General features: G+C 39.9%; 1 protein-coding gene and 1 long non-coding RNA gene across 2 annotated transcripts in view; both read left to right on the top strand.

Moving 5' to 3' along the window:
* The window catches only part of LOC122548596 (phosphatidate phosphatase LPIN1-like), a 108,804-nt gene that overhangs the window by 36,095 nt on the left and 48,197 nt on the right, over positions 1-24,512 (top strand). The window contains exons 2-6 of the mRNA XM_043687431.1: positions 1,112-1,312; positions 3,211-3,306; positions 14,477-14,781; positions 18,839-18,916; positions 22,040-22,147. Coding sequence (XP_043543366.1) covers positions 1,112-1,312; positions 3,211-3,306; positions 14,477-14,781; positions 18,839-18,916; positions 22,040-22,147 — 788 coding nt within the window. The remainder of the gene's footprint in view (positions 1-1,111; positions 1,313-3,210; positions 3,307-14,476; positions 14,782-18,838; positions 18,917-22,039; positions 22,148-24,512) is intronic.
* LOC122541111 lies at positions 15,646-17,386 on the top strand. The gene is made up of 2 exons (XR_006309521.1): positions 15,646-16,971; positions 17,246-17,386. It is a non-coding gene; the product is annotated as an uncharacterized LOC122541111 (long non-coding RNA).

Genomic DNA, 24,512 nt, shown 5'->3' with positions numbered 1-24,512 from the left:
AACTGTGGCCAAAGTGTAGTATAAGGGGACCTCTTGTGGACCAAGAAGTAGTTTTCCTCTACTATGTTAGATTAAGCTGGCCTTTTTCTTCCCTACACGTTGAGGCTGGTTACAGCAAGCCAACCCCACAATGAGGTATAGACTCTGTTCAGACACACATGGAACAGTGGTTTGTCAGGACCTGAAGGGCGATTTAAGACTCAATTAAACGATTGTTTGGAAATATTAATAGTAAACACTGGTACAAGAGGAAGAAGATGCACTAAGGGTCCTGGATCACCATGTGGAGCAAATTATAAGGCTCCTGTTTGGACCTGTTCCTTCAGTGGTCTAAATTATCTTTGCTCATTTTCATCACATTGTCTTTTTTTCTCTTTCTTCATCTGTAATGTTACATAGCAAATCAATTTCTTTATCATAACTGGAATATAGTTCAATCAACATAGTGGTAACATCCAGAAATTTCCCATCTCCTCCAGAATCAAAGCTTTCTAGTGTGACCAGCATTTTCTATTTTAGTTTCTTGATACATTTACTTATTGGGGTTTAGAATTTGGTAAATATTGAATACTAATTGGGCCAAGTTGCTTTGTCAATGTTTAGTTTAACAATGCTTAAATGCTATGAATGTTATAGCATTATCCAGAAAACTATTCAAATTTTAAAAAATTGCCATGTGTTTATTTCAATGTTCAATTTTTTACTGTAAATATTTCTGTAGTTATCCTATTTCCATTTGGGGAAGGGGTGTGGCATGGGGAAATGTCTCCCTTTTGAATCCTAGCAAGTTCAGGTCATTATTTTGCTTTTTTTAAAGCTTCATGTAAAAGCTTTCCTTTCTTGACAAACAATGATTGAATCTTCCATGAGGGAAACATACAAATTCCTGGCAGGGTTTAGCTGCATTGAATTTTAGTTAAATGTGAGCTTTTGAGTAAATATCTTTTTATTGAACATTAAAATGTCCATTGTTTGTTTGAAATGGCAAATTTGCATTTTTTGTTTCCTTTTTGTCTTGGGGGTTTTTCTCTAATCTGTTTTGACATTATGATCTATTCAATGCTTATTCAGTTTTTGTGGGCAGAGTTATAAATGTTACCTTCTTTTAAAGACGCAGACCATGAATTACGTTGGGCAACTGGCTGGGCAGGTGTTTGTCACAGTGAAAGAGCTTTACAAAGGATTGAATCCTGCAACTTTATCAGGGTGTATCGATATCATCGTAGTCCAACAGCCTGACGGAAGTCTCCAATGCTCTCCATTTCATGTTCGCTTTGGAAAACTTGGTGTGCTCCGTTCCAGAGAAAAAGTGGTAAGTAAGTGACAGCCTTTCTTAATTAGGACAAGCAATTTTCCTTGTACTTACAGGCATAGCAAACCAAGGTTGAAACTGAACTGTTGGGATATGGGTGGCACAAGTAGATCTTTGAACAGTCCTTTTTAGCTGTTGGAGTCTCGAGCCCAAGATCCTATCCAGACCGATGGAATGATCTGCTTGTGGGACTAGCTTTGCTTTGGAATATCTGGTTGGCATGGATGAGTTGGACCGAAGGGTCTGTTTCCATGCTGTACGTCTCTGATTCTAAGTCTAATTTGTTAATGTTCCAAATTAAACTAGCTTGTTCACCATGCAAAATCTTTTGATGATCAATACCAAGAGGTACTGAGTTTGTCGTGCCATACAAGAGCACAAAGATAGATGATCTCTTTAGATTATTAGATAATGTGGAAACAGGTCCTTCGACCCAACAAGTCCACACCGACCCACCAAAGCGCAATGAAGGGTGCTGTTCTGAAGTTGTGGATCAGTTTGGCAATAAGTCAAACAAGCAGGGACATCCTGCCCTTAATTTCTATTAACCCAAGGTGCTGTATTAGGATGTTAATTTGTTGGATCAACCAACACCTGTCTAATATTAAACCGAAGCCCAGCTCCAGATTTGCTAATTGAGGTTTTGAAGGAATCTTGAATTTTTTTTCTGTCCTGAGCGAACACTAATAAAAAGGAAAGTGTTTCTTTCCAGGCTTGCTTGGAGAAACCTGAAATCCATTTGTCACTGGTTAATATTTACTGTGTGTAAAGACTGTTGTATTGCTGTTTGTTGAAGCTGCAATGGAAGTTTAGTCGCGGTTGAGATGGAGTCAGGGGATATGTACAGAGTGAGATTTGGCCAGCAACAAGTTGGTAATTGGTCTATGGAGTGGTGACCAGTTGGTGATAACTAAGGCCTTCTGCCTGCTATTGATGGTGATTGGCTCCCAGGTAACTGCCTGTGGGTATGAACAACAAGATCAAAATTTCAGATACTGGGAAAGGAAGGTGCACTTTTTCTGTCTGCAGTTTGAAACAAACCTGAAGCTAAGAGGAAGCCAATTTATTTTCCCTTGAGTTGCTGTAAGCTGTGCCCTTAAATCATGAAGTCAGACTTGATAAGTTGTGAGCCAGTCGCACTGTTCTTCCTGAAAAAGTGCAAGTAGCTGGCGACGAGAGATCAAAGAGCACAAGTCCTAGCAAATTAACCCATTGGCTTTATAAGTCTTTCCTTCCACCCATAATCAGTTTTGGTTTTTGTCTCTACATCTGCACATTGGGAGGTTTCTTAAATGGGAGGGGTTAAGAGTTTGACCAATCATCAGCTCATAGCTACGGGTAAATGAACAAATCATTTTATTTGTAATAAAGTCACTTTTTTTGTCAAGTCCAGAAACCTGGATGATGCTTTCTATTAACTTGGATCAAAAAGGCATGTAAACTGAGCACAACAAAAACAGTCTACTGGGAAAGCTCAGCAGGTCTGCCAGCGTCTGGAAAGAAATCAGTTAACATTTTTGGGTCTGGTGACCCTTTTTGATACAATCTTTAACTTTTTGATAACTTGGAAAATAGTGGGACTTGACTAGTGAGGTGAGATATGTGTAATGGATATAAATCAAGAAAAGTATGTTTGTATTCTTAGAATGAATTAGTTCTGAGTATAGCACTAACGAGGCAACTAGCAAACCTTGAACCAACAGTGAAATGGTTTTTCTTTTTAGACCTTGATTTCTACTGTTGGAATATAGCAACATGACCTGCATTTCAGATCATTGTCATCCAGTACTTTGAAGTGCAAAACTCACAAATGTATCAATAGACGGGTGGTTTAGTAAATTCATTGCAGTTACTTCACAATATGGATTTGACCTATGTATTATACAATTTTTTTTTAGGTGGATATAGAAATCAATGGAGAGCCTGTGCAATTACAGATGAAACTTGGAGACAATGGGGAAGCATTTTTTGTTCAAGAAACAACAAATAAAAAGGTAAGTTGAAATTTTAGTTTAAGTACAGACCCTAATTAGACTTTGAAAATCAAGGTAAGCAGAAAGTGGCAGTTCCAGTAACTAGCCAGCTTGCCCTTGTGTAATATTGATTTTATTTTTAATCCATAGCTGCATTTTATGATCTACAGTGCAGATATGTTCTATAGTTTTACTGAAATGCTATTCATGCATTCTTGCACATGACTCATTTCTTGCTTGTTTTCCCCACCTACACCTCTTTCCCAAGGTCATGTCCACTTAATCCTGTACCTTCATCTCATAAGAACAACATTTCTTCATGAAACTGAAGTTCTTGCATCCCTCTATACAACTGTTCCAAGGAGTGCCACGTTAGTTGCTCCAATCCAACTTCCTATGTTGGATCCACTCTGTGAAGTCACCTTTTGTATCCCCATGAGGATCTTCTCATTTTTTTTCTTTGTTAACCAGAACTGGACACAGGACACCAATTGTGACCTAATCAGGTCTGAGTCCTGAGTACTACTTTTGCTCATCTACTCAACTTCTGGTTGTGAAGTGCAAGATCCCATGTGCTTTGTTAGACATCGCTGCTCTCTTCAAAGAGCTATATTCGTGGACTCCAGCTCCCTCTATATTTGTGCATATTCTGTGTTTGCTTTGTGGCTGTAGGTTTGGCTATAGCGGTGGCTTGTTCCCTTTTTTGTGCCAAGTGTGTTAGCTTTCCAGTTAAAAACGCTCTCGCTCTCGCTCCCTCACTCCCCCTTCCCCTCCTTGGAAGGGTCTGGTAAGCTTTTCATTAAATTAGCATGGGGAAAGAAAGAAACCATTTGACTCCGTGTTGGTTCTTTTTGAAGAGCCAATCCATTTGCCAGACTCTTCCTTTTCTGAATTTTCTTTTTCTTTCTTTCCCATCCTTCACTCGCCACCATCTCTAGTCAGTATGGAGGAGATAATGTTGAATTTGTATCCAGCATCGTGTCGGGCAGTGCATTTTGAATGCTGATCACTCGTTACGTTAAAACTGTTTTCTTTATGGGGCTATTTGTTACCCTAGCTGATAAAATCCAGTTGGTTGGAGCATATAATCCTGTGAATTAGCCACACAGGATCAAGGAGAGTCATTCGCTGGGATGTGTGAAGACAGTTTCTTCATCTTTTGCAAACCAAATGTTTGCAGTTCCCTACTCTGAATCAGCATTGAAGCAACCACAGCTATTTGTTCACTTTTGAAGAGTATTGGATTTGATCATATTGCAATTTGTCTTAAAGTTTTGACTTTGTCAGTCATTTGAATTGTTTTTTTTTTCTTTGGTCTTTTTTGCAATTTTAACTATCTCTGCTCCACCCTTGAGCTGACAACTTTCCAGAGTACATTATGTACAGCAGAAATAAAACCAGTTCACATTCTTAGATGAGACAGTAAATGGCAGAATTAAATAGGCACAACTTGCGTTTGTACAGCATCTTTTAATTTAGAAATGCACCAAGGGACTTTGAGAGGAGTCAAAAGCTTAAAAAGGCTCTGTCTACAGGGAGAATTAAGAAACAATGGAAAGCTTCTCTCCAAAAGGGAACAAGCCTTAGGTTTTAAATATTAGGCAAAAGCCAAGAAATAAAGGGCTTGTGGTCCTGAGGTACTTGAGGATTTTGCTGTCAGCAGGGAGATGAAATGATAATACACCAGAAGGCTGCTGTCACTAAAACGGTATGAAAAGGCTGCACAGCAGAAGTGCAGAGATCTTGGGTCAGTCAACAGCAAGAGAGCTGAACAGCTCAATGAATTTTGTATTGTCTTTGATCTGTGCTGTTCACTGATGCATACAGCACTCCGCTTTCAAGTGGAAACTATTTTATAATCAAAAGATCCATCTGGCTTTCTTTTTGTGTTGTCCCCATCTTACACACTGGCTTTAAGTGACTCTCCTCTCAGTTGAGCAGAGGGCTCTGCTGATGTGTTGTGGGTGCATAATAACCAAGATAAAGACTAGCACTATATCTGAGGTGGTAATTTCAACACTGTAATTCCTTTCAGTTCAAAGTTGTTTTTTAATGCAGATATCCAAAATTTGCAAAAAACTGCTGATGTTTTCCCAGGAGCCATGTGAATTTTTCCTAAGTATTCAATTCCCTTTTGGAAGTTTTGCAGTTAAATTTTCTTCCATTATCCTTTCCCACAGTAAATTCAAGATCTTGTATGATTCACTACCCAAGTTGTTTCTCCTCCTTTTTGTTTTTCTCTTTTTGTCTCTGCCTTTTTAAATCTGTTTGCTTTGGTCATCAATCAGTCTACCATTGGAAACTATTTACCCTTATCTAAAGCCTTCATTTTTGTCAGAAGTCACACAGCACCAGGTTATAGTCAAATAGGTTTATTCAAAAGCTTGATTTCAAATAAACCTGTTGGACTATAACCTGGTGTTTCTAACTCTGTGCACCTAGTCCAACACCAGCCCCTCCACTTCATCATTTTGGCTGGCTACCAAACTCTCCTCAACATCTAATAAATAAAAAACAAATCCAGACTTTCTAGTCTGTGTAACCTGACGGCTTTTATCCCTGATACCATTCCAATTAATCTCCTCTGCACAATGCAATGTTTTGATATCTCTGCTAGTGTGTGGGGGGCTGACCAGTGCTTTATAAAGGTTTAGCATACCTTCCATGTTTACTCCATACAGTTTTTTAGTTTGTAAAATCAAGGATCCTGTTTGAATTTGTATCAGCGTTTTTAACAGTTGTAACCTTCTCGTAAACATTTAAGTGCACACTCATTTGTTCCTACTCTTATCTAAAAATAGTACAATTTTAGAATTGTCTGTTGCGTGTATTCTTAGTAAAATGAATTACTAATGCATGTGTCTAGTTAAAAATCGCACAACACCAGGTTATAGTCCAACCTGGAAGCACTAGCTTTCAGAGCACTGTTCCTTCAAGTGGTTGTGGAGGTTTAAGATCATGCTCTCAAACTCAACAACTTCTCCATCAGGTGGCTCTCTGAAAGCTAGTGCTTCCAAATAGTTCTGTTGGACTATAACTGTGCGTGTGTGTGGTGTCCAGTGTCCAACGCTGGCACCTCTATGTACTGTTGGGTCTGGCTCTGCCTGTATGTTTGTGAAGTGATCCCAATCTATGGTGGGATTGGAGTACAGCATATTTTCTTGCTTCGATACATTTGATCCTGATAGGAGGTAAAGTGGGTCACCATGCTCGGGCTGATGGACAGACTGCATGGATTACAATATGGCTGGCTGATCCTCGAAGAAATTGACATCATGAATAAGCTACCGATGGCATTGAGAGATTTAGCTCTTGACTGCCATAATTAAGTTGTCTCATGTCGTGGGTTTGAGTACAAATGAATAATAGTGACGAGGAATGTGTGCAGTTTCATGATGGGTAAAGGGTGGTGAAATAAGCAAATGAGCTGAGTATCTCTGGCTAATATGCATTTTTGATCAGGTAATAAAGTTCAAGCTAGTCATGGATCCCACTATTATGGATTATCTGAGAAAGTGAGGACTGCAGATGCAGGAGATCAGAGCAGTGTGCGGTGCCGGAAAAGCGCAGCAGGTCAGGCAGCATCTGAGGAACAGGAGAATAGACTATTCTCAACTATGGATCGTCTGAACGTATTATTCTATCAGGCCTGTCCCTGTCCCTCAAACAGGAAGGGAAAAAGCAGATGAATTTTTTGAATTCCTTTCCTAGCAATTATGAAGCTGTGGATCATTTAGCCTATCATTGATAAGTGATTCTACTTGAGTTAGATAAATGAGTCCACTTTAATGTGGAAATGACGACAGTATTAAACGCTAGACCAATTTATGTTTAAGAAACCTGAAGAAAGCAGTGTTTTGCCTTTTCTTACAAAAGACTTTTTTTGCTTGCAGTTACCTCTCCAGTCAAATAATGTAAGGGTACTGTGACTCTGGGAGCAACTTGGTTAATTTAGAAAACACCAGAATAGCTTAAGTACAAAGGAAGTGCAAACCAGGAAGCATGGCTAGTGTGCAATCGCCACTTCTGCAACAAAAATGAGAATGTGGAAAGGCAAGATGCTGTAATCTTTCAATTAAAGGCCTGGTTAACTGGCTCAGTGAGGATGCTTTGAACAGGAGAGTATCTTACTGCAGCACTAAGGACTGTGAAGAAGCTCAATAACCTAGAGTGCTGGGGGAGTGGGGAGAAAATAGGCCACAGTATTGAGATGGGGAGAGGGAATGGGGTAGAGAGGCAAGTCAAGTTGAAGTTACAATGTAACTTCAGGAGTAGAATGCCTGGTGTGGAAAGCTTTCCTCGATCCTTCAGGATCCATGATAACATTTGTCCATTCTGGAGCTGAGCCCAGAGCTGACCCTTCCCCACTTGGGGATGGATGGGATGTTTGGGTTTTGGCACCTGTTCGGTTGTCTGTACTTTAACTGGCCCAACTAGTGGCCATTTGCAGATTGGTCCCTTTTTTAATTTTGCTGATGCTTGTTTAGTTTGGGCAATCCTGGGTAAGAGATGTCCCACATGGTGCAGATTGTGCATTTTTTTTTTGAGGACCTCCTCCTAGCACTATTCCTCTAATCTCCACGTTGTCATGATGAAGCTTGGAGTAAAAGGTCTGGTCGGATTATGTTGTCAATGTGACCCACCCCCTGCAGCTGATGGGCCACAGCCAGTGCCTCGATACTGGGGGTGTACTGAGGGAGGGCACACATACTGCAGCAGCGATTATCCTAGTTGATTTGCAGGATTGAGGCATTTCTGGTGATGTTTCCCTTGGGATCTGGAGAGTCTACTGTATTGTCCACGTCACCAATGTATACATGATGTGGAGGAGCAGGTGTTGGGTTGGATTGGAGTGGGCAGAGTTTTAAAAATTGCACGACACCTGGTTATAGTCTTACCGGTTTATTTGGAAGCATCAGCTTTTGGAGTGCAGCTACCTGATGTTGAGCGGTGATGTGAAAGCTAGTGCTTCCAAATAAACAAGTTGGACTATAACCTGGTGTTGTGATTTTCAACTTTGACCAATGTATACAGAAGGGCAGCTAATGCTGCCGTCTTATTGGGCATGAGCTTGGTACTGGATTTGATGACCTCATCAAACAATATTCCTCAGGCAGCCAAACACATGCGCAGTAGTTTGCCAGGGAGAGGAGATTTCCCAAGGTGTGAGAATTGATCTATAATTGTCCAACACCTCACTGGAACTTGGTCTTTTTTAATATCTGGATGTTTAGCCTGATAGAATGAGTTCAGATTGTGAGCAAAAATATAAATTGCTGGCAGCATCTGTGGAGAGAAATCTGTTATCAACATTGAGTCTAGTGACTCATTCTCAGAATTGATGGTAATTAGGAAAACGTTTTTTATGCAGAAGATAGTGGGGGAGGTGGTAAGGAGCAAATGATAGGGGATAGTCCAAGGAGACAGAACAACAGTTGGACAGACAAAGGAGTGGATGATAATCTGGTTAGGAAGGTGATTAGCTGTTTAATGGGGACTGTTAATGGCTAACAATGGGTTCTGTGTAATGGCAAGCTGTGATAATATGGCCTGGTATGTGGGGATTGGGATAAGGCATGGGAGAGCTCAAGTCCTGAAGTTAAACTGTATAGAGCCTAGAGGGCTGCAGTGTCTCCAAACAAGAGGGGTTCTTCCAGCTTTGCAATTCTCCAGTGAAGCACCGGATGTAATCCTGAGACATGTTGGCCAGGGAACACCGTGGTGCATTAGTGATTTGGGGCTGTTAATCTAGTCTGATCAGGGAGCCTTGGCTGATAAATGTGTCCAAGATATTGCTGCTCTGAAGATGCAGTCCTCAAGTCAAGGACCATGTCTATAAATAAATGACTTGGTAATGGGATATTGTCCTCCCATGGAGGTATTTCAGAACAGCATTGCTACGATGACATTGCCTGGCTCAACACTACTTTTTCACAAAATTTGTACTGTGCTCAATTCTGTTGGTAAGGATCACTTATTTGTCTACCATTGTACAACAGGCAGAGGATTGTGACCAATTTCTACAAGTGGCCAAATTTTGAAGACCAATCCTCCCACCTTGTTGGATTCTAAGGCTTTTGAAGTGGGGGAATGATAAAAGTCCATGTATAGACATTACTATTGCTCTGTACATTTTCCTTGGACTGTCTTGCTGTGAAGATCATATCCACTGCCTCCATGATGGACTGAATCTCCATTTGTGATTCTGGGAGGTGATTTGAGGATTCTTGCAATGACTCTTCTGTGACCCACCCAAGGGAGATTCCTCTGTGCCTTTTACTGCATTCAGTCTTGTCTCCTTTTGTGAAGATGATCACAATTTGGATCAAGCATGCTCTCTTCCTATCAAGAGTGCTACTCTTCTATACTTTAGTATTTCACTGGGAACAGTGTCTGTGACTTTTGGTTTTCACTTGAACAATGTTTTCAATCTCTTGAGATGCTTATGCTCCTCCCGTCCCCATCAAGCTACCCACCCTCTCAACTCCAACTGAGTGCTCAAAGGCTGCTTCCAGTGAGTGCTAACTGCAATCCTCTCATCAGTAACTGGAGATTATATCTGTCCTCCCTTTCTCCTCTCATCGACCTCCCTTGTGGGTTAGCCAAACACCTTTTTTTTTAAAAGGCATCCCCTAACCCAGAAGCAATATACTAATTGTTAGTGCCTACATCCCAGTCTTCACAGTACTAGCTGAGGCCAAAGAGTTCAGTTCTATCCTTGACCAGTGTTTCCTGGGTGCCTGAGGGAGATATTGATTCTCCTCTTAATGTTGGAGTTGGGAGGGATGTATTGGAAAGGCATATTTGCCAAAGAAGGTTTTTGGAAACTAATTATCAAGAATATAGTTAAAAATCACACCAGTTTATAGTCCAGCAGGTTTAATTGGAAGCGCACGCTGTTGCTTCCAATTAAACCTGTTGGACTATAACCTGGTGTTGTGATTTTTAACTTTGTACACCCTAGTCCAACACTGGCATTTCCGAATCATATCAAGAATATGGTCTGGTCAAAAGGAATATTCCTTTTTGAGAGCCATATGGAAGACCTCATGGAAACATGTTGTACCAAACAGACTCTTGCCTACATGACTAGTCATGAGATCTCCAGGGTGCCCATATCACTTGGGCAATGAAAGGAGCTGATTGCTGTTGGACTGACCTCCAAATTTGAATGTCTAGCTCAAATAACCTAGCCTAAACAACAGTAACAAGATCCCGTTTAAGGAAATTCAACAGACCATAACTCCTGAAGACAGACTGATTCAATGTGAGGTGCTGATTCTGGCACTTCGTCAACAAACTGGTAACAACAGAATATCCAGTGTGTAGTCTGGCCATCGATCCATTATATGCAGCACCTACCAGGAGACTCCGCTGCTCCACTCCAAACAATTACAGCTGATTTTTGAGAGAGAACTGCAGTCTGTTAAATGGAAGTACAAGGCTGTTTCTGAATCAGGTGCAACACTGTAAGGAAAGAAAGTAGGTCTATAGATCACTGAAGGCTGATTTCCAACTTTTAAAAATAAACCTGTAACTAATAGGTCAGATGGTGTATGGGGGGAGGAAAAAACCACAGGAAATCAAGTAACTATCTGACTTTACGCAATCTAAGAAAGAACATCTGCGTGGTCAAAGCAGTTAGTCTAAGGAGCCTATCTCACTTGGGTGCAAGGAGGGGGAGACATTACATTGTATTATAAATAAAATAATTCTTTTGGAATGGAATCTATTGGCTTGCCATAATTCATCAGCAATTTTATTGCTTGGCTTATTTAGACTTTTAAACCTGATACCTCACTGCAACGAATTGAGATCCAAAAACATTCTCACATTTTGAATCTATTTCCTGCATTTTCTATTTAAAATTGTAATTAACAAATGCACTTGGATAACACTATGGAACTGGTAGTCCATGGCGATTGATAATCTGGTTTTGTTTTGCTTGCAGTGCGTCATGTCAGCAGCCACGTGATTGGGTAATTATTTGCCTCTGCTGACCCAATGTTATTTGGCATTGCCCCCAGGAATTTTAATTTTCATTCTGTTCAACTTTTAGTTATTTTTTGCAATAGTGAATAATTTTTGATCGGGTTTTTTGTACAATTTAGATCTTAAAGGTGTTTGTGGTGTAAGAGGATGTAAAGAATGGTTAATGAGTAGTAACACCCTGGAGTAATGTAAATTGATAATGGAAACAGATGAAAGTTGAAATTGGGAAAATAAACTTGCAGGTCTGAGGATTGAGTGGGACTGACTTGATTTACTCATGGATGGACTGAATGGCCTTTTTGTACTGCATATAAATCTTTGTTAGCTTTTTTTTTAAAAAGCCAACCAGTAGTATCTGACCCCCTGCACTGAAATCCCACATCCAATGCTGAGAGGGGAATGCGATCTTGAGACAGCACAAAATTTATTCTTTTGGTTTTACCTTAATTTGCATAATTTCTTAAGGTAACTTGACTTTTTTTTACTGAAGCCAATTACGACTGCTTTCAATGGCAATGTCAGGAAACTATTGGTTTGAAGGTTATCAGCAATTTACTAATATCTCTGACCTTCCTTTGGTGCCTTATACAATATGTATACGTTCCACATGAGTTGGAATCTTTTTATATTTGAGTAAAAATATAGCCTGTTCCTGCAAAGACTATTTGAGCTCTTTTGATCTTTTTTGTGACCTTTTGACCTTTTTTTTTTCTACTAGCCATATTTTTGTACTCCAACTTTGTACTGTGTTCTGGATTCTTTAATCCCAACACACACACTCTCTCCTGGACAAAGCAGCCCATTTGATTTGACATGTCCTTTCACTTCTACTGCCATCCATCCAGCAATGGATCAAAAGGAAATGCATTAGTATTTTTGTTTAAGTAGAGATGCTAATTTTATTTCTGATCACAACTTCCTCTTTAAAGCACCACCATTTGCTATTACACATTTCAGAAACTTCGGGGGGGCAGGCTACGCTATGTATTGTGGACTTAGTTAGGGGCAATGACTGTAATTTCTGAATATTGTGTACCCTCCTCTTTCAGTAGAACAATGAGATTTCCATTGATCTCTGGCAATTAAACCAGAAGCCTGGTATCTGGTAAATTCCAGCACTGGTCATGTGATCATGTTCATCTACCCTCCATTTGATACTTTAGCCTCAAAGTGTAATAACTTGTATAAACCAAATGCTAAAACTTAGACCTCACAATTGTACCCCTTCTCGTAACCATTGTGTTAGTTTTGTTTTTTAAAAACAAAACTCTACCTTTTTTTGGAATGAAGACAGGTTTGTCATGTGATGAGATGAAAGGCTGCAGAGACAGCATTCGCAAGTCATAGTTGCAATAACTCATTGTTTGGAATTGTAATTAAGAGGTTACATAACGATTTGCTGTGGAATCTTCCTGGGAATTTTTTGGTTCAGTAAACCAATATTAGGAACTGTTATAACAGTTTAATGTTTTGTCGAAGGCTGTAGCACAAACTTCTTTGGTGTATGTGTTTTCTGCCCTTGGTTAGGGGTTTGTCCTAATTTTTGTTTTACATTTTGGGATAGAAATCCTGCTTTATGCCCCCCCCCCCCCCCCGGAGGCATGAGTATCCCACTCTGACTCCACTGGGCCTATCCTGAAGAGTATAGAAAGTATCAGACAGAAGAAGGTTAGTCCTTTTTTTTTGAATGAACTACATTATTAATATCTCCTTTTTTTTCCATTTGTCTCAACCCTGTAAGCTTTTCTCTTCAAATACATGTGCATTTCATTTTTTCTTTGCAAGTTGCTTTAATGTGATGACTCACTGTACCACCTTTTAATGGTACGTTCCAGATCATAACCATTCAGTACATTTCTAAGTTTGACTGGAGTCCCTTTTTTCCTTTAACTGAGTGTGGCAAATAGAGCAGTCACGAAATCCCAAGTATTTAATGTTACCATGAATAGAACATTTGTTTGATATTAAATTTCATGGTCTGTGTATTCACCTTGATTTTAAAAAATGTGTTGTGCACACTTGAGATGCACCCCAGTCACCCTGTTTTTGAAGAAATTTGGAGAGAAAAATCACTGTTTAACTGCATTCAGATAATTATTCTAAACCTGGTACTGACATTGAAAGTTTTGAAGGAAGGTGGGGCAGTGCATCCTATAGGGAATGTAGTCTAACTGGTGTAAAATGAGATTGCCAGGGTATATTTGCTTTTTTCTGGAAGAAAAATAAAGCTTGTGTTTCTAGAGCGTCACTTGTGTCTGTACAGTACATTGTACAGTCAAAAGTTTTTTTGGTGTGCAGTTGCTGCTTTAATGTATTAAATGTGATGTGCCACTGGACAGCAGTGGCTAGCACTGCAGCTTCACCGCACCAGAGATCCAGGTTTGATTCCACCCTCTGGCGTCTGTGCAAACTCCAAAAATACATTCTCCCTGTGTCTGTGTGGATATCCTCTGGATGCTCTAGTTTGTTCCCGCAATCCAAAGGTGTGCAAGTTAGGTGGATTGTCAATGCTAAATTGCTCATAATGGTCAGGGATGTTGCAGGCTAGGTGGATTAATTGGGTGGGATACTCTTCAGAGGGTTGGTGTGGGTTTAATGGGTTGAATGGCCTGCTTCCACACTAGCAATTCAAATTTGCTCATGGCAAACTCCCACAGAAGGCAATTTGATAATGTTAAACCTTTTTTTTTGTGTGATGTTGATTTGAGGGACAAATATTGACCAGGGCATTGAGTGCACTACCCCTGCTCTTGTTAAGGTCTTTTTGAGGGGGCTGACCAGGTCTTGAATGTTGCATTTCTAAAGATTGCACCTCCTGATTATTGTTGCACACTCAACACCCTGAAGTGTCCGCCTTGGCTAGTATGCTCAGTCTTGAAATGGAACCAGTGCCCACAACATTCTGACTCAGCCATGAGTCCCTTTCTAAAATCTCATGATAAACTGGTGACTGTTATTGGATGCATTTCAGAAGGAATAAAAAACACTTGATTAAACATGCCTCTGTACAAATGCTACCCTTGCAATACCTGAAATGAGGTTATGGGTATGGGATTGTGAAAATTTTTCCTTTTTTGCCAAAGGATCCAGAGTCTGTCACTCAGTTGTGTATTAATGCATAACAAATGAGTGCTCACTTCTGACTGCTATAGTGATTCACATTAGGTGCAATTGAAAATGTTTTTTTTTTTGTTTTCAGGCAAATGTTCCTTTACACTTGAACACTTCACCTATCCTTGGATCAGAAGGTGCTGTGCTAAAAGAAGGAACAGGAAGACTGAGAGATTCTACTGGATCCACGCACACATCTGTACCAATTCATGTAACGCAGGCTACTCCAGAGAACCAACTGAGTAACAGCTCTGCAAAGAAAAGAAGGAAAAGGAGGCGCAAGTCAAGAATGGATAGTGTAAAACGAGATAACCGTGATACTTCAGAGAATGAAGATATGTTTCCTATTGAAATCAGCTCAGAAGAAGAGATTGAATTCCCTGAAATTGTCAGGTGTGTACAAAAAATTCGGACTATCCGGAAATTTAGAAGTTATTCAAAGGAAGCCTGTTGCTTACAACTTTATTACTTTCAGAATTCTCAAATGTCAAAATTTTGGCTCTTTGTTCAAATCAAAGGGACATGCAGAATCATGTTTTCAGGCTGTTTGCATATTGTTTTGAATGCCAGTTTTGATGGACTGATTTTTTTTTAAACTACTTTTATCTAGTCATGTCATGTGATAGTTTGGAATGAGGAATCTGAAGTTGCAAAATTAGATAACAACTGTTCGATTTTAGATTGCTTAATGTTTCCATCTTTTACAGGATCATTATACCCAATGTTCATCTCTTCCGTTTTCAATTTTTTTTTCTTTTCCAGCACATTGGATTGTATTCACATGGGTGATGGGAGAAACAGCAGATACAGGATGATAACTAACTTTTTATATTCGCTTATTTTTCTTGCACACTCTTGTTAGCCATTTTTCCAAATGCAGACTGGTGCTAGACATCTTCTGAAACTGAAGAATGGAATTGCTTGTCTTAATCAGTCTTTTAGTTTTTAAAAAATGGCATTGTGAAACTTCCTGAGATTGCACGTCTCAATTTGACTTCAGCTAACAGTGAGCCCATTTGGCAGCTGTTCAGTTCAAGAAATGAGTAAATGGGAAATTGTGGATCTCCTGTTCTGCATGTATTACTTCAGGCCTTGGTGTTTGGGGGAGAAAACCTTAATGTAGAATATGCTTTTTTAAAAAAAGCTTTGCATTACTTGGATCTGGTGGAGAGAACAGAAGCTCTTGCTTGTTGGGTAGCATTTGTTTTAATTTAGATGTGTGGGGTGGGAGGGGGGGGGGGGGAAGAACACACTGAACTCCATTAAAACTGAACAGTTTGCAGGGCTTAAGAATTGGCAGAATCTGGTATCGTTGTAGGTCAGTCAACCAGTTCACGTCCATCTTGTGAAGAACATTGAATTGTTGGATATTACTTCATTCTCAAATTCATTTAACTATGCAAACTAATGCAGGTCTGGATACATGCCTGAAGCCTTTCAAGGATCGTGATGATGCCAAATGAAAGGGATGGATACTTAACCGAGAGAATCTTTTTTTCCAAAGAATGGAAGGTGTATTGTGTTGCTTGATGCTTAGTGTGGTTTAAATGCCAAGTCATGGAATGCTATTAGCGTACATGTGTCATGAGATTATTCCACTTTTTTAAAACATCCCAATGTGGAATTAGAGATTTGTGGAGGGGTGCTTCTGAAAGTGAAGGCGTCACATCTGATCCAGTATGGGCTTCTTCCAATTATGCCATAGCTAAAGTTAAGTTTGAACTCTTTGCAATGGATGCTTATAGACCATTTTTAATTTGTCTACTTTTTAGAATGTTCAATTGCACAAAGATGCACTTTTTTTTTCTAACTACCATCACTTTAATTGTAAATGACACTTAAGTTTTTTTTTTCACCTTTCAAAATGGTAGCATTCCACACTAGTGATTCCTATTTTCGAAGTTGACCTTTTTTGTTCTGGAAGGATTTTGGAGATGTCAGTGGTTGACCAGTACAGTAACTTGCAGTCACAATGGTGTTTTTCAACATTCACTACTGGAATAACTCATACGTGAATGATTTGGACTTGACAGTACAAGGTCTAAGCTTTGAAACTTGCCGATGATTAACTTGAAAGTGTATGGTGAGAAAGGTGATTAGCTTTTAAGGGGGCATGGTTAGGCTGATGCAATAAATTGATAACTGACAGAAGTTACCGTGCAGAAAAACATGAGGTCATGTGAGGAGAATACAAGGGATATAATGCTGGCATTTCCTTTTTTAAATATTGTATTCAGATCTGGGGCGATTTTTGTGTTCAAATCATTTTGAAGTGGCATAGAATCCTGGGCTTTCTAATTTGAGACACAGAACACAAAGGTCATGATGTTGTACTGACACCAGTTCAACAACCTCTGACATTGTCACTTTTTTTAAAGTGCTGCAATTTGAAGGCTACAAAGCTTATGGAGGAGCTGTAGAAGAGGGGTCTAAAATGGTTTGAGATGAATAATTGGTGCCATGAGCAGATTGGAAGCACTCAGTTGGTGTTTTTTTGAGCAGAGAATGTTTGATTTTAAGTTCAATTAAACTATTAAATGAATAAAGTTTAAAAATGAAACTTTTGGCTGAACATTCTAAAAAGTGAGTGGTGAAAGTATCAGTAATGTAAACAAAAGTTAGTTCTTGCAGCCAATGGCTAGAGTTTGTACTGCATGATATTGGAGTTTGAAAGTATACATATTGTAATTTTCAGATTAAATGGATGAATACTTAAATGGATTTCGCCAATAAGTTTCAACTTGGACTAACCCTTTCGGGCAGCATGCAGAATTATTGGGCCGAGTAGCCCCCTCTTTTCGAGTGCTGTACTTATCAACAGCTGACACCTTTTTTTTGCTCTGCTTATTCTGTACAGGTCAGATGCTGCAGTGCATTTGTGATGGTTTCATTCCTCTGAGTGCCAGCCGCTAATTATAGTATGGAGCACAAGCCAAGTTACAGTAGTTGTTTACTTCGATCATTCACTGCCTACGCATTAAATGTACTGAAGATCAGATAGCATTTGTCTCGTGTCGTCTTTCTCCTTCATATGTCACGTAGTGCATGTTGAAACCTTTAATTGTCTTTGTGATTTCTCAGATCGCCAGCCTGAGACTTTTGACCAACCTAAAGTTAAATATGCTTTTCTACAAAGCATGAAACTTTTTTAATATTCACCCTTGTGTTTGTTAATGGCTGTGGTAGATTTATGAAATAAGCAGAAATTTGCTAATTGGTTACATTCGGAATGCATTTCTATATCAATATATTTGAGTGGTAGAGTTCTATTGGTTAATTGTGCGAGTGGACGTTCTGGACTGTTTTTTTATTTTATCGTAAAATGTTAATGTTTGTTTTATCCAGAACAGCAACAAGAAAGAAAACACTAGACGACAGTGCCACTTAGTGGTAGATGTATGTTACTGCATTGGAGCACTCAATGAATTGGGATCATGCCCTCGGATCCCAGATTCTCCCATAAGGGGAAATGACTTTCCACATCTAGTCTGTCAAGTCCCTTAAGGGTTTTACCTTTGTCATTCTTCTAAGGTCCAGTGAATATATGTATAACTATCTGTCTGACTGACTTACCTTCTCTATGTAAGAATATCTCTCCATACCTGGGATCAGCCTTGTGATCTTCACTTCCTGTATGCCTGCCTTCCTTCAATAACTGCTTGGTATGTTTTTAATGCAGAAGGACTTTTGATTCTCTGCTGTAGCTTCCTGCAGTCTCTCTTTTTGAATAATATTCACCTGCTCCATTCCTCCTGCCAAAGTGGAAAATCCTCTCAGTATATTTCACCTGCCAAGTTTTTATCCACTAGCTTAGCCTATCTGTGTCCCTGGCAGACTGTCGTCATCCTTACTACTTGCTTTTCTAATTACTTTGTCATCTGCAAAATTGACTATAGTACATTCATTTTCCTCACCGAAGTCATTAATATATTGTAAATGATTGTGACCCTAGCACTGATTCCTTTGGTACTTCACTAGTTAATCATATTGAAAATGCCCCCTTATCCCAAATCTGTCATCTATTAATTAGCCAGTCCTTTGTCCATTCAATCCAGTCCCTCTAACCCCATAGGACCTGAGAGTAACCTTTTATGTAACACCACCTGAAAATCCCAATCTATCCACTGCTTCCCCCTTTATCTATTCTATTTGTTATCAGAGGTTGAGTTGTACCATTTAATTTAGGACTGGGTTAAATTGAGCATTGAGACCTTTTCCCCATCAGTATCCCCTTCTGTATGATTTTTAAAAATCTATTCACGGCCCAGAATTATTTCTTGGTTTAATTTTGTTTAATTGTTGCTAACTTGTGCTCTAAATCGGGAAAATAATGGGGGCACCAAATGGTTGAAGTGGAATTCTAGGCCATGTCATTATTCTCACACCGAACAATTACAAATTGCTGTTGAAAGCTTCCCATTTCGTGACTGCGTTGTTTTCCCTCCTGAAGGAACTCCACAAATACTTGCAGTGACCAGAGTCTTCGGGTCCATCCACTTTCTGACAGCGAATGTTCCTCCAGACCTGGGTATGTGGCCTTTTTTTTTTTTTAGTTTTGTGATATCGTTGACTCATTTTGTGCATTAACGAATACCGCACTTGCTGTTCAATCTGCTTTCTGTTGGAGCTAGTGCTTGTTCTGCCAAGTGGCAAGCAATGCATTGAGCATAATGGAGTTTAGGGTATAAGGGGGTGGGGAAAGTTTTTTTTTCTTCTTGTATCTTGGGTCATTAATTCTTTTGATCTGTATTGGGCAGCAATCTGCCAGTAGTGTAGGATGTAAAATGGAAGCATCAGCACAAATAAAATTTCTATTTTTATGCACTGTAGTAGGTGTGGGGAAACACTGCTGAGTTGACAAGTATTCTAAAATTTATTTCTGAATCAATATACTGTGATTTGGAGCCTCATGTTAGCATGTTGTGTCGTCAGAACTTAAAGTGCAAATTCTTAACCATTTTAGTGTTTATTGCATGGTCAAAGTGTGAAGTTTTTTTAAAAAATAAAATTTGCTCATGGGATGTGGTATCACTGGCGAGGACTACCTTTCTTGTCCACCTCTTGGTTTGCTCTGGAGAAGGTGATGGTGACCGATGCTGTCATGAAATTGTCCTTTTCAGTGAAGGGACACCCATAAACCAGTTAGGATCAGAGATCCAGGATTTTGCCCCAGTGACAATGGAGGAATGACTATATATTTTCCATGTCAGGATGGTGAGTGGCTTGGATGGAAACGTCCACATCATGCTCTCCTGCCCTTGTCCTTCTAGATGGTAGCGGTCATAGAAGCTGCTAAGGAGGCTTGGAGAATTTCTGCAATGTGTTTTGTAGTTGGTACATTATGTTACTGTGAGGTGGTGGTAGATGGGAGCCAAACAGGCAGGCTGCTTTGCCCTCTGATGCCAAGCTTCCTGAGTGCCTTTTGTAGCTGAACTCCTCTGGGCAAATGTCCCATCATGCTCCTGTCCTGGGCCTTTAAGTGGACAGATTTAACAAATAGGCGAGTAACATCTCTATTTCCTATCCTCCTGACTTCTTTTGCTTCACCATATGTATATGGCTGGACAGTTTAGTCTGTCTCTGGTCAATGATAACTGTCAGGATGTTGGAAGTGAGGAATTGAGCAATTATATTGCCATGAATGTCAAGAAGTGATGTTTTAGATTCCCTTTCTTGAGAAGGTCATTGTCCAGCTCTTGCGTGGCTCTTATTTTATTTGTCAGCTCAAGCCTGGATGATGTGCTGTGTTCAGACAGGGACAGCTTCAGTGACTAACTGAAAGCAAGTCCTCCTGAAAAGGAAACCATTGTCACTGTACACCTGATCTTGTGGAGTGTAGGCCCTTGAAGTTCTGATGTTTGGACATAAGGCACTATCCTGTGAACTCTTGGAATAATTATGTCCTGGAGCTGAGATTGATTTCCACCAATCACAACCTTTTAGGTGCCAGGTGTGATTCTGGACTGTAGAGTGCTCCCCACCGCATCCCAGTTCCCATTGTCTCTGTCTCTGGTTTTGTGTCCAGGGCAGTTGTTCTCCTCTGTACGGTTCTGCCTTTTTTGTTCCTGTTTGAACAAATCTGAGAACTGTTTCTGATCAAACCCAAACAGCATGTCTGTTAGCAGGTTATTCCTTTTGCAAGTGCTTAGTAGCACAATCAATAATCCCTTCTACCACTTGAGACTAGACCGATGGTCCAGTAATTGGCGAATGGGATTTGTCCTGCATTTTGTAAGCAGGCCATAATCTGGTCAGTGTACCATGTTGACAGATGGTTGGTTTCTGAACACCCAGTTCCAGAGCATTAACCCAGTGTTCAAGATTCTCCTGATGAGATTGCCACATCACGACTGCATTCTTAATCAGAGTGCAGCATTTGCAAAAAGTTGTGTTTAACGTTGCTTTAAAGTCTGCAGAACTGAACAGTCTCAAAGCTGTGAGCAATAACTTATTCATCAGAGTCAGGCAATTCATTGATCTGGTCCTGAGATGATCAGATATTTCTTCCACCAGAGAATGGGTGAGCTTCTGGAATTATCTGCCACAGAAAGAGGTTGAGGCCAATACCATTGACTGACTGGTCTCTTTAGAAATAGCTCATGGGGGGACCATCTTCAAGACAGAATATGGGTTGACATAGGGAACAGGTTTATTGAGTTATATGATCAGTTTGAATGAATGGTGGAATCGGGAGGAAGGGCTGACTTGGCCTACTATTTTCTATGGAGAACGTGAGGACTGCAGATGCTGGAGCTCAGAGTAGAGTGTAAAGTTACAAATATTGACCACATTTGCTTTTCCCTAATCTGCATGATTGCCTGTTAATTAGTAGCGAGCACACTGTTAGATGACGACTATTTGTGGCTGACATCAGTCATGTTTCATCAGAGCAAGAAATTCACAAATTATTCTGAATTGTTCACTAAAATTGGCAGCCCTCTCGGTGCAGTTTTGCTGAGTCACTAATAACAAATGTAGGGTTGCTGGTTATCTGAAATAAAATAGAAAAACTTGGAATTAATTGGGCAGTCAGCATTGTAATGTAAAAGATTCTTAAGGCCTATTTTTTTTTTTGGATTCCCCCTACCCCCAACCCCACTCCTCACCCAAATACACCTAAAGACATCAAAAGAGGACGTCCTGCACAGTTTTTATATACTTAATTCTCCATCTATCAATGTCTCAAATATTTTAATCAGTTAATTAGATTTGAAGGTGAAACACTGCAGATACTGGAAATCTCATGTCAACAGAGAATGCTGAAGAAACTCAGCAGGTCTGGCAGCATCTGTAGAGTGAAACAGTTGAAACATTTGAGTCCAATCTGACTTCTGAACTGAAGAGTCCTACAAAACTCTACGTTAACTGTTTCTCTCTCCACAGATGCTGCCAGACCTGCTGAGTTCTCAGCATCCTCTGTTAGATCTGACTTTTAAAAAAAAAAATCACTTCTATTTTCAGACTGAAAACAATACTGTTTGCTTAGCTCAGATGTGTCCTGGATATGTATCGTGACTTGTCATTGCAGTAAGTGTCATGCATCAGTAATGTAACAGCCAGCGCCATTTTGTACTTTGTTCAGCTGTTTTGGCAAGAGCTGGTCAATCTCTAACTTAATTCTGCTTCCTTTGCTGCATTGTAAAACCTCCAGTCTGCCTGTAGAAAACAATGAACGTACTTCACATCTTTTGGTTCCCGTTGCTGGAGGCTTGTCTAGCTCTTGTCCACAGCCATCGCCTCTTTTTTCATCTTTGCTCAGGTATCAGTCGGATTGCTGCTGCATTGTTTTGCTTTGTGATGCTGCTAACACATATTAACCATTCTTGATGTTTGTTTTTAACCTTTTTTAGTTAACCTGAAGAAATGTTTTTATTCATTATACTTGTGCTTTTGAAATATAATCTGAATTTGTGTTTTGGTTTTCAAAGAATTGGGAATTATTGTAGCCTGTTTAAAAATGCTCCCAAGACCAGAGAGCAAGTTGGGAGATTTGTCTTGTACGTGCCAGAGTTTGAAAGTCTTAAATTATTGGATGTCATACTCTGTTTTAGGTTTATAAAGTCTCAGGTTTCAGGGTGGAGTTAATTGTATTTAGTTTCTTCATGCGAGTGTTTTATTCAGAGCTTTACTGTAATTTTACCCTTGGTGCAGTCTGTTCATGCTTTTTGTTTGGGACCTTCTAGCTGCATTCGTCTTTTTGTTCTGTCTGTTTGTCAGTCAGACTGCACAAACATTCTCTTTCTACACCTAGAAAAACTGAATGTTGTACCCAATGTTCTGTTGGCTGAAGTAAAACTCAGCTTTTTTTAAAGTTCTGGGTAGTATTTTATATAACCTTGTGATATTTAAATAAAATAATTGCCTCAGAGCCTTTTAAACATCTCTGCACTGTTGTTTGTGGTCATTAAAATATATTTGTAATGCTGTTACAATACTACCTTAGTGACTTCTCTCAGGCCTGTAGTAATGCAGTGTGATGGGTAGCCCTCGGCTTAGCTCCACTCATTGCTTTATGTTCCTGGATCTTGGCTAAAATTTGCCAAAAGTCCTACATGCATGCAGGGACCTGGAAACCCACTCCCAAATATACTCTGCATGTAAGTGGAGGTGTTCATGTACTTTGAACATTTCAAGGTTCCTCTGCTTTAGTCTTTGAAGTATCTAGGCTGTGCAGTCACCTAGCTAATTAGTGACTTGTCACCCATCTAGTAGTTTTGTTTCATCTGGAAGCAAACCTTTCTGAAATTTAATTAGTGATTTTGCTCCCCAGATATATAATAAAGAAAAATATAGTAATTGATATCTCACTTGCACTTTGGGGAAACATTATTAGCTGTTGAACATTATAAAATGAAATTGGAAGTTCCTGAACTTATTTGTTTGTTTAATATTGAATCTTGGCAACAACTAACCATTACTCAGTTTTATCTTGTCATCTCCAAGGGCTTGCAGGATTAGTTGGAGTAAGTGACAGTGAATGAGGGATCATGTTGTAAGCAATGCAGAGTGGTAGAGCATGTGATTATAGTAACAGGGAAGCAGATAGCAAGTGAGGGATTGCAGAGAAAATGGGCACTCTTGCTGATGGAGTAGGGAAGGTAATCATCCTGCATTGTTGAGCCTTCCTCCAGATGGCTGAGACTGCACTGACCTGGGCGGCAACCTCAGCAGGTAGGCATGGTCTGGTTTAGTGCCAACATCGTTGGTCGTCTGAACAGAAGTGCTACCTGTGCACCACTCCCTCCAGTAGGACACCCAGGTTCCTGCCTGCCATGAGGTAAACATCAGCAACCATACAGGGCAGCTCTGGGCTGACTGTGTGCTTTGGGTGCACAATGGAATTTTGAAGACTGGATGGACACAAGGGATGCTGGTATTTATGGATTTGTGGGAAGCTTGTCCTGGAAATGGCACATGGTAAGATTGGTCTGGAATTGGATGTGAGGGATGCTGATTGGGCAGGTTCGGGAGTTGAAGCAAGCTCACTAAGATACAATGAAAAGGCTTTGATAGAGGATGCAGTTATGTTTTGTACTTCGGGAATCTATAAACATTCAACACAACCAAAACTGGTAATGGTAGGAATGGGTCCGTACACTGATGGATATCTTGCCACTTGGGTGAATGCAGTTACAGCAACATTTGAATGGAGTGTGTTCTGGCATTCTTGACTTGCATTTTGCTGCTGTTTGTTTTTTTAATTTTAAAAGCACTTACAATCAGGTGAGCCAGTCAAACAGAGCACCTCTCCTCTGAGTTGTGCTACTGTGAGGTAAGCCCTTCCTGAAGAAGGGCTTATGCCCGAAATGTCGCTTCTCCTGTTCCCTGGATGCTGCCTGACCTGCGCTTTTCCAGCAACACATTTCCAGCTCCCTACTGAGGTTGGTCCAGTTGAGTTTCTGGTCAATGGTGTGGGGCTATTTGGTGAAAATATCGTGGAAGAGTTTATTAGAGATGGCTATTACCTGGCACTCATTTACTCCATCCAGAATACAGTCTATTGGAAACACTCATGCCAGCAGGGATGAATGAATCAATGCTTCAGGAATTGAAAGTAGAGCTGAATATGCTGCAGTTGTCCCTGAATAGCCTCCCTTTGCTTTTATGAACTTTAGTGTTGTACC

Source organism: Chiloscyllium plagiosum, chromosome 3, assembly GCF_004010195.1.
Source record: "Chiloscyllium plagiosum isolate BGI_BamShark_2017 chromosome 3, ASM401019v2, whole genome shotgun sequence".
NCBI lineage: Eukaryota > Metazoa > Chordata > Chondrichthyes > Orectolobiformes > Hemiscylliidae > Chiloscyllium > Chiloscyllium plagiosum.
This window is presented reverse-complemented; position numbering and strand designations above follow the sequence as displayed.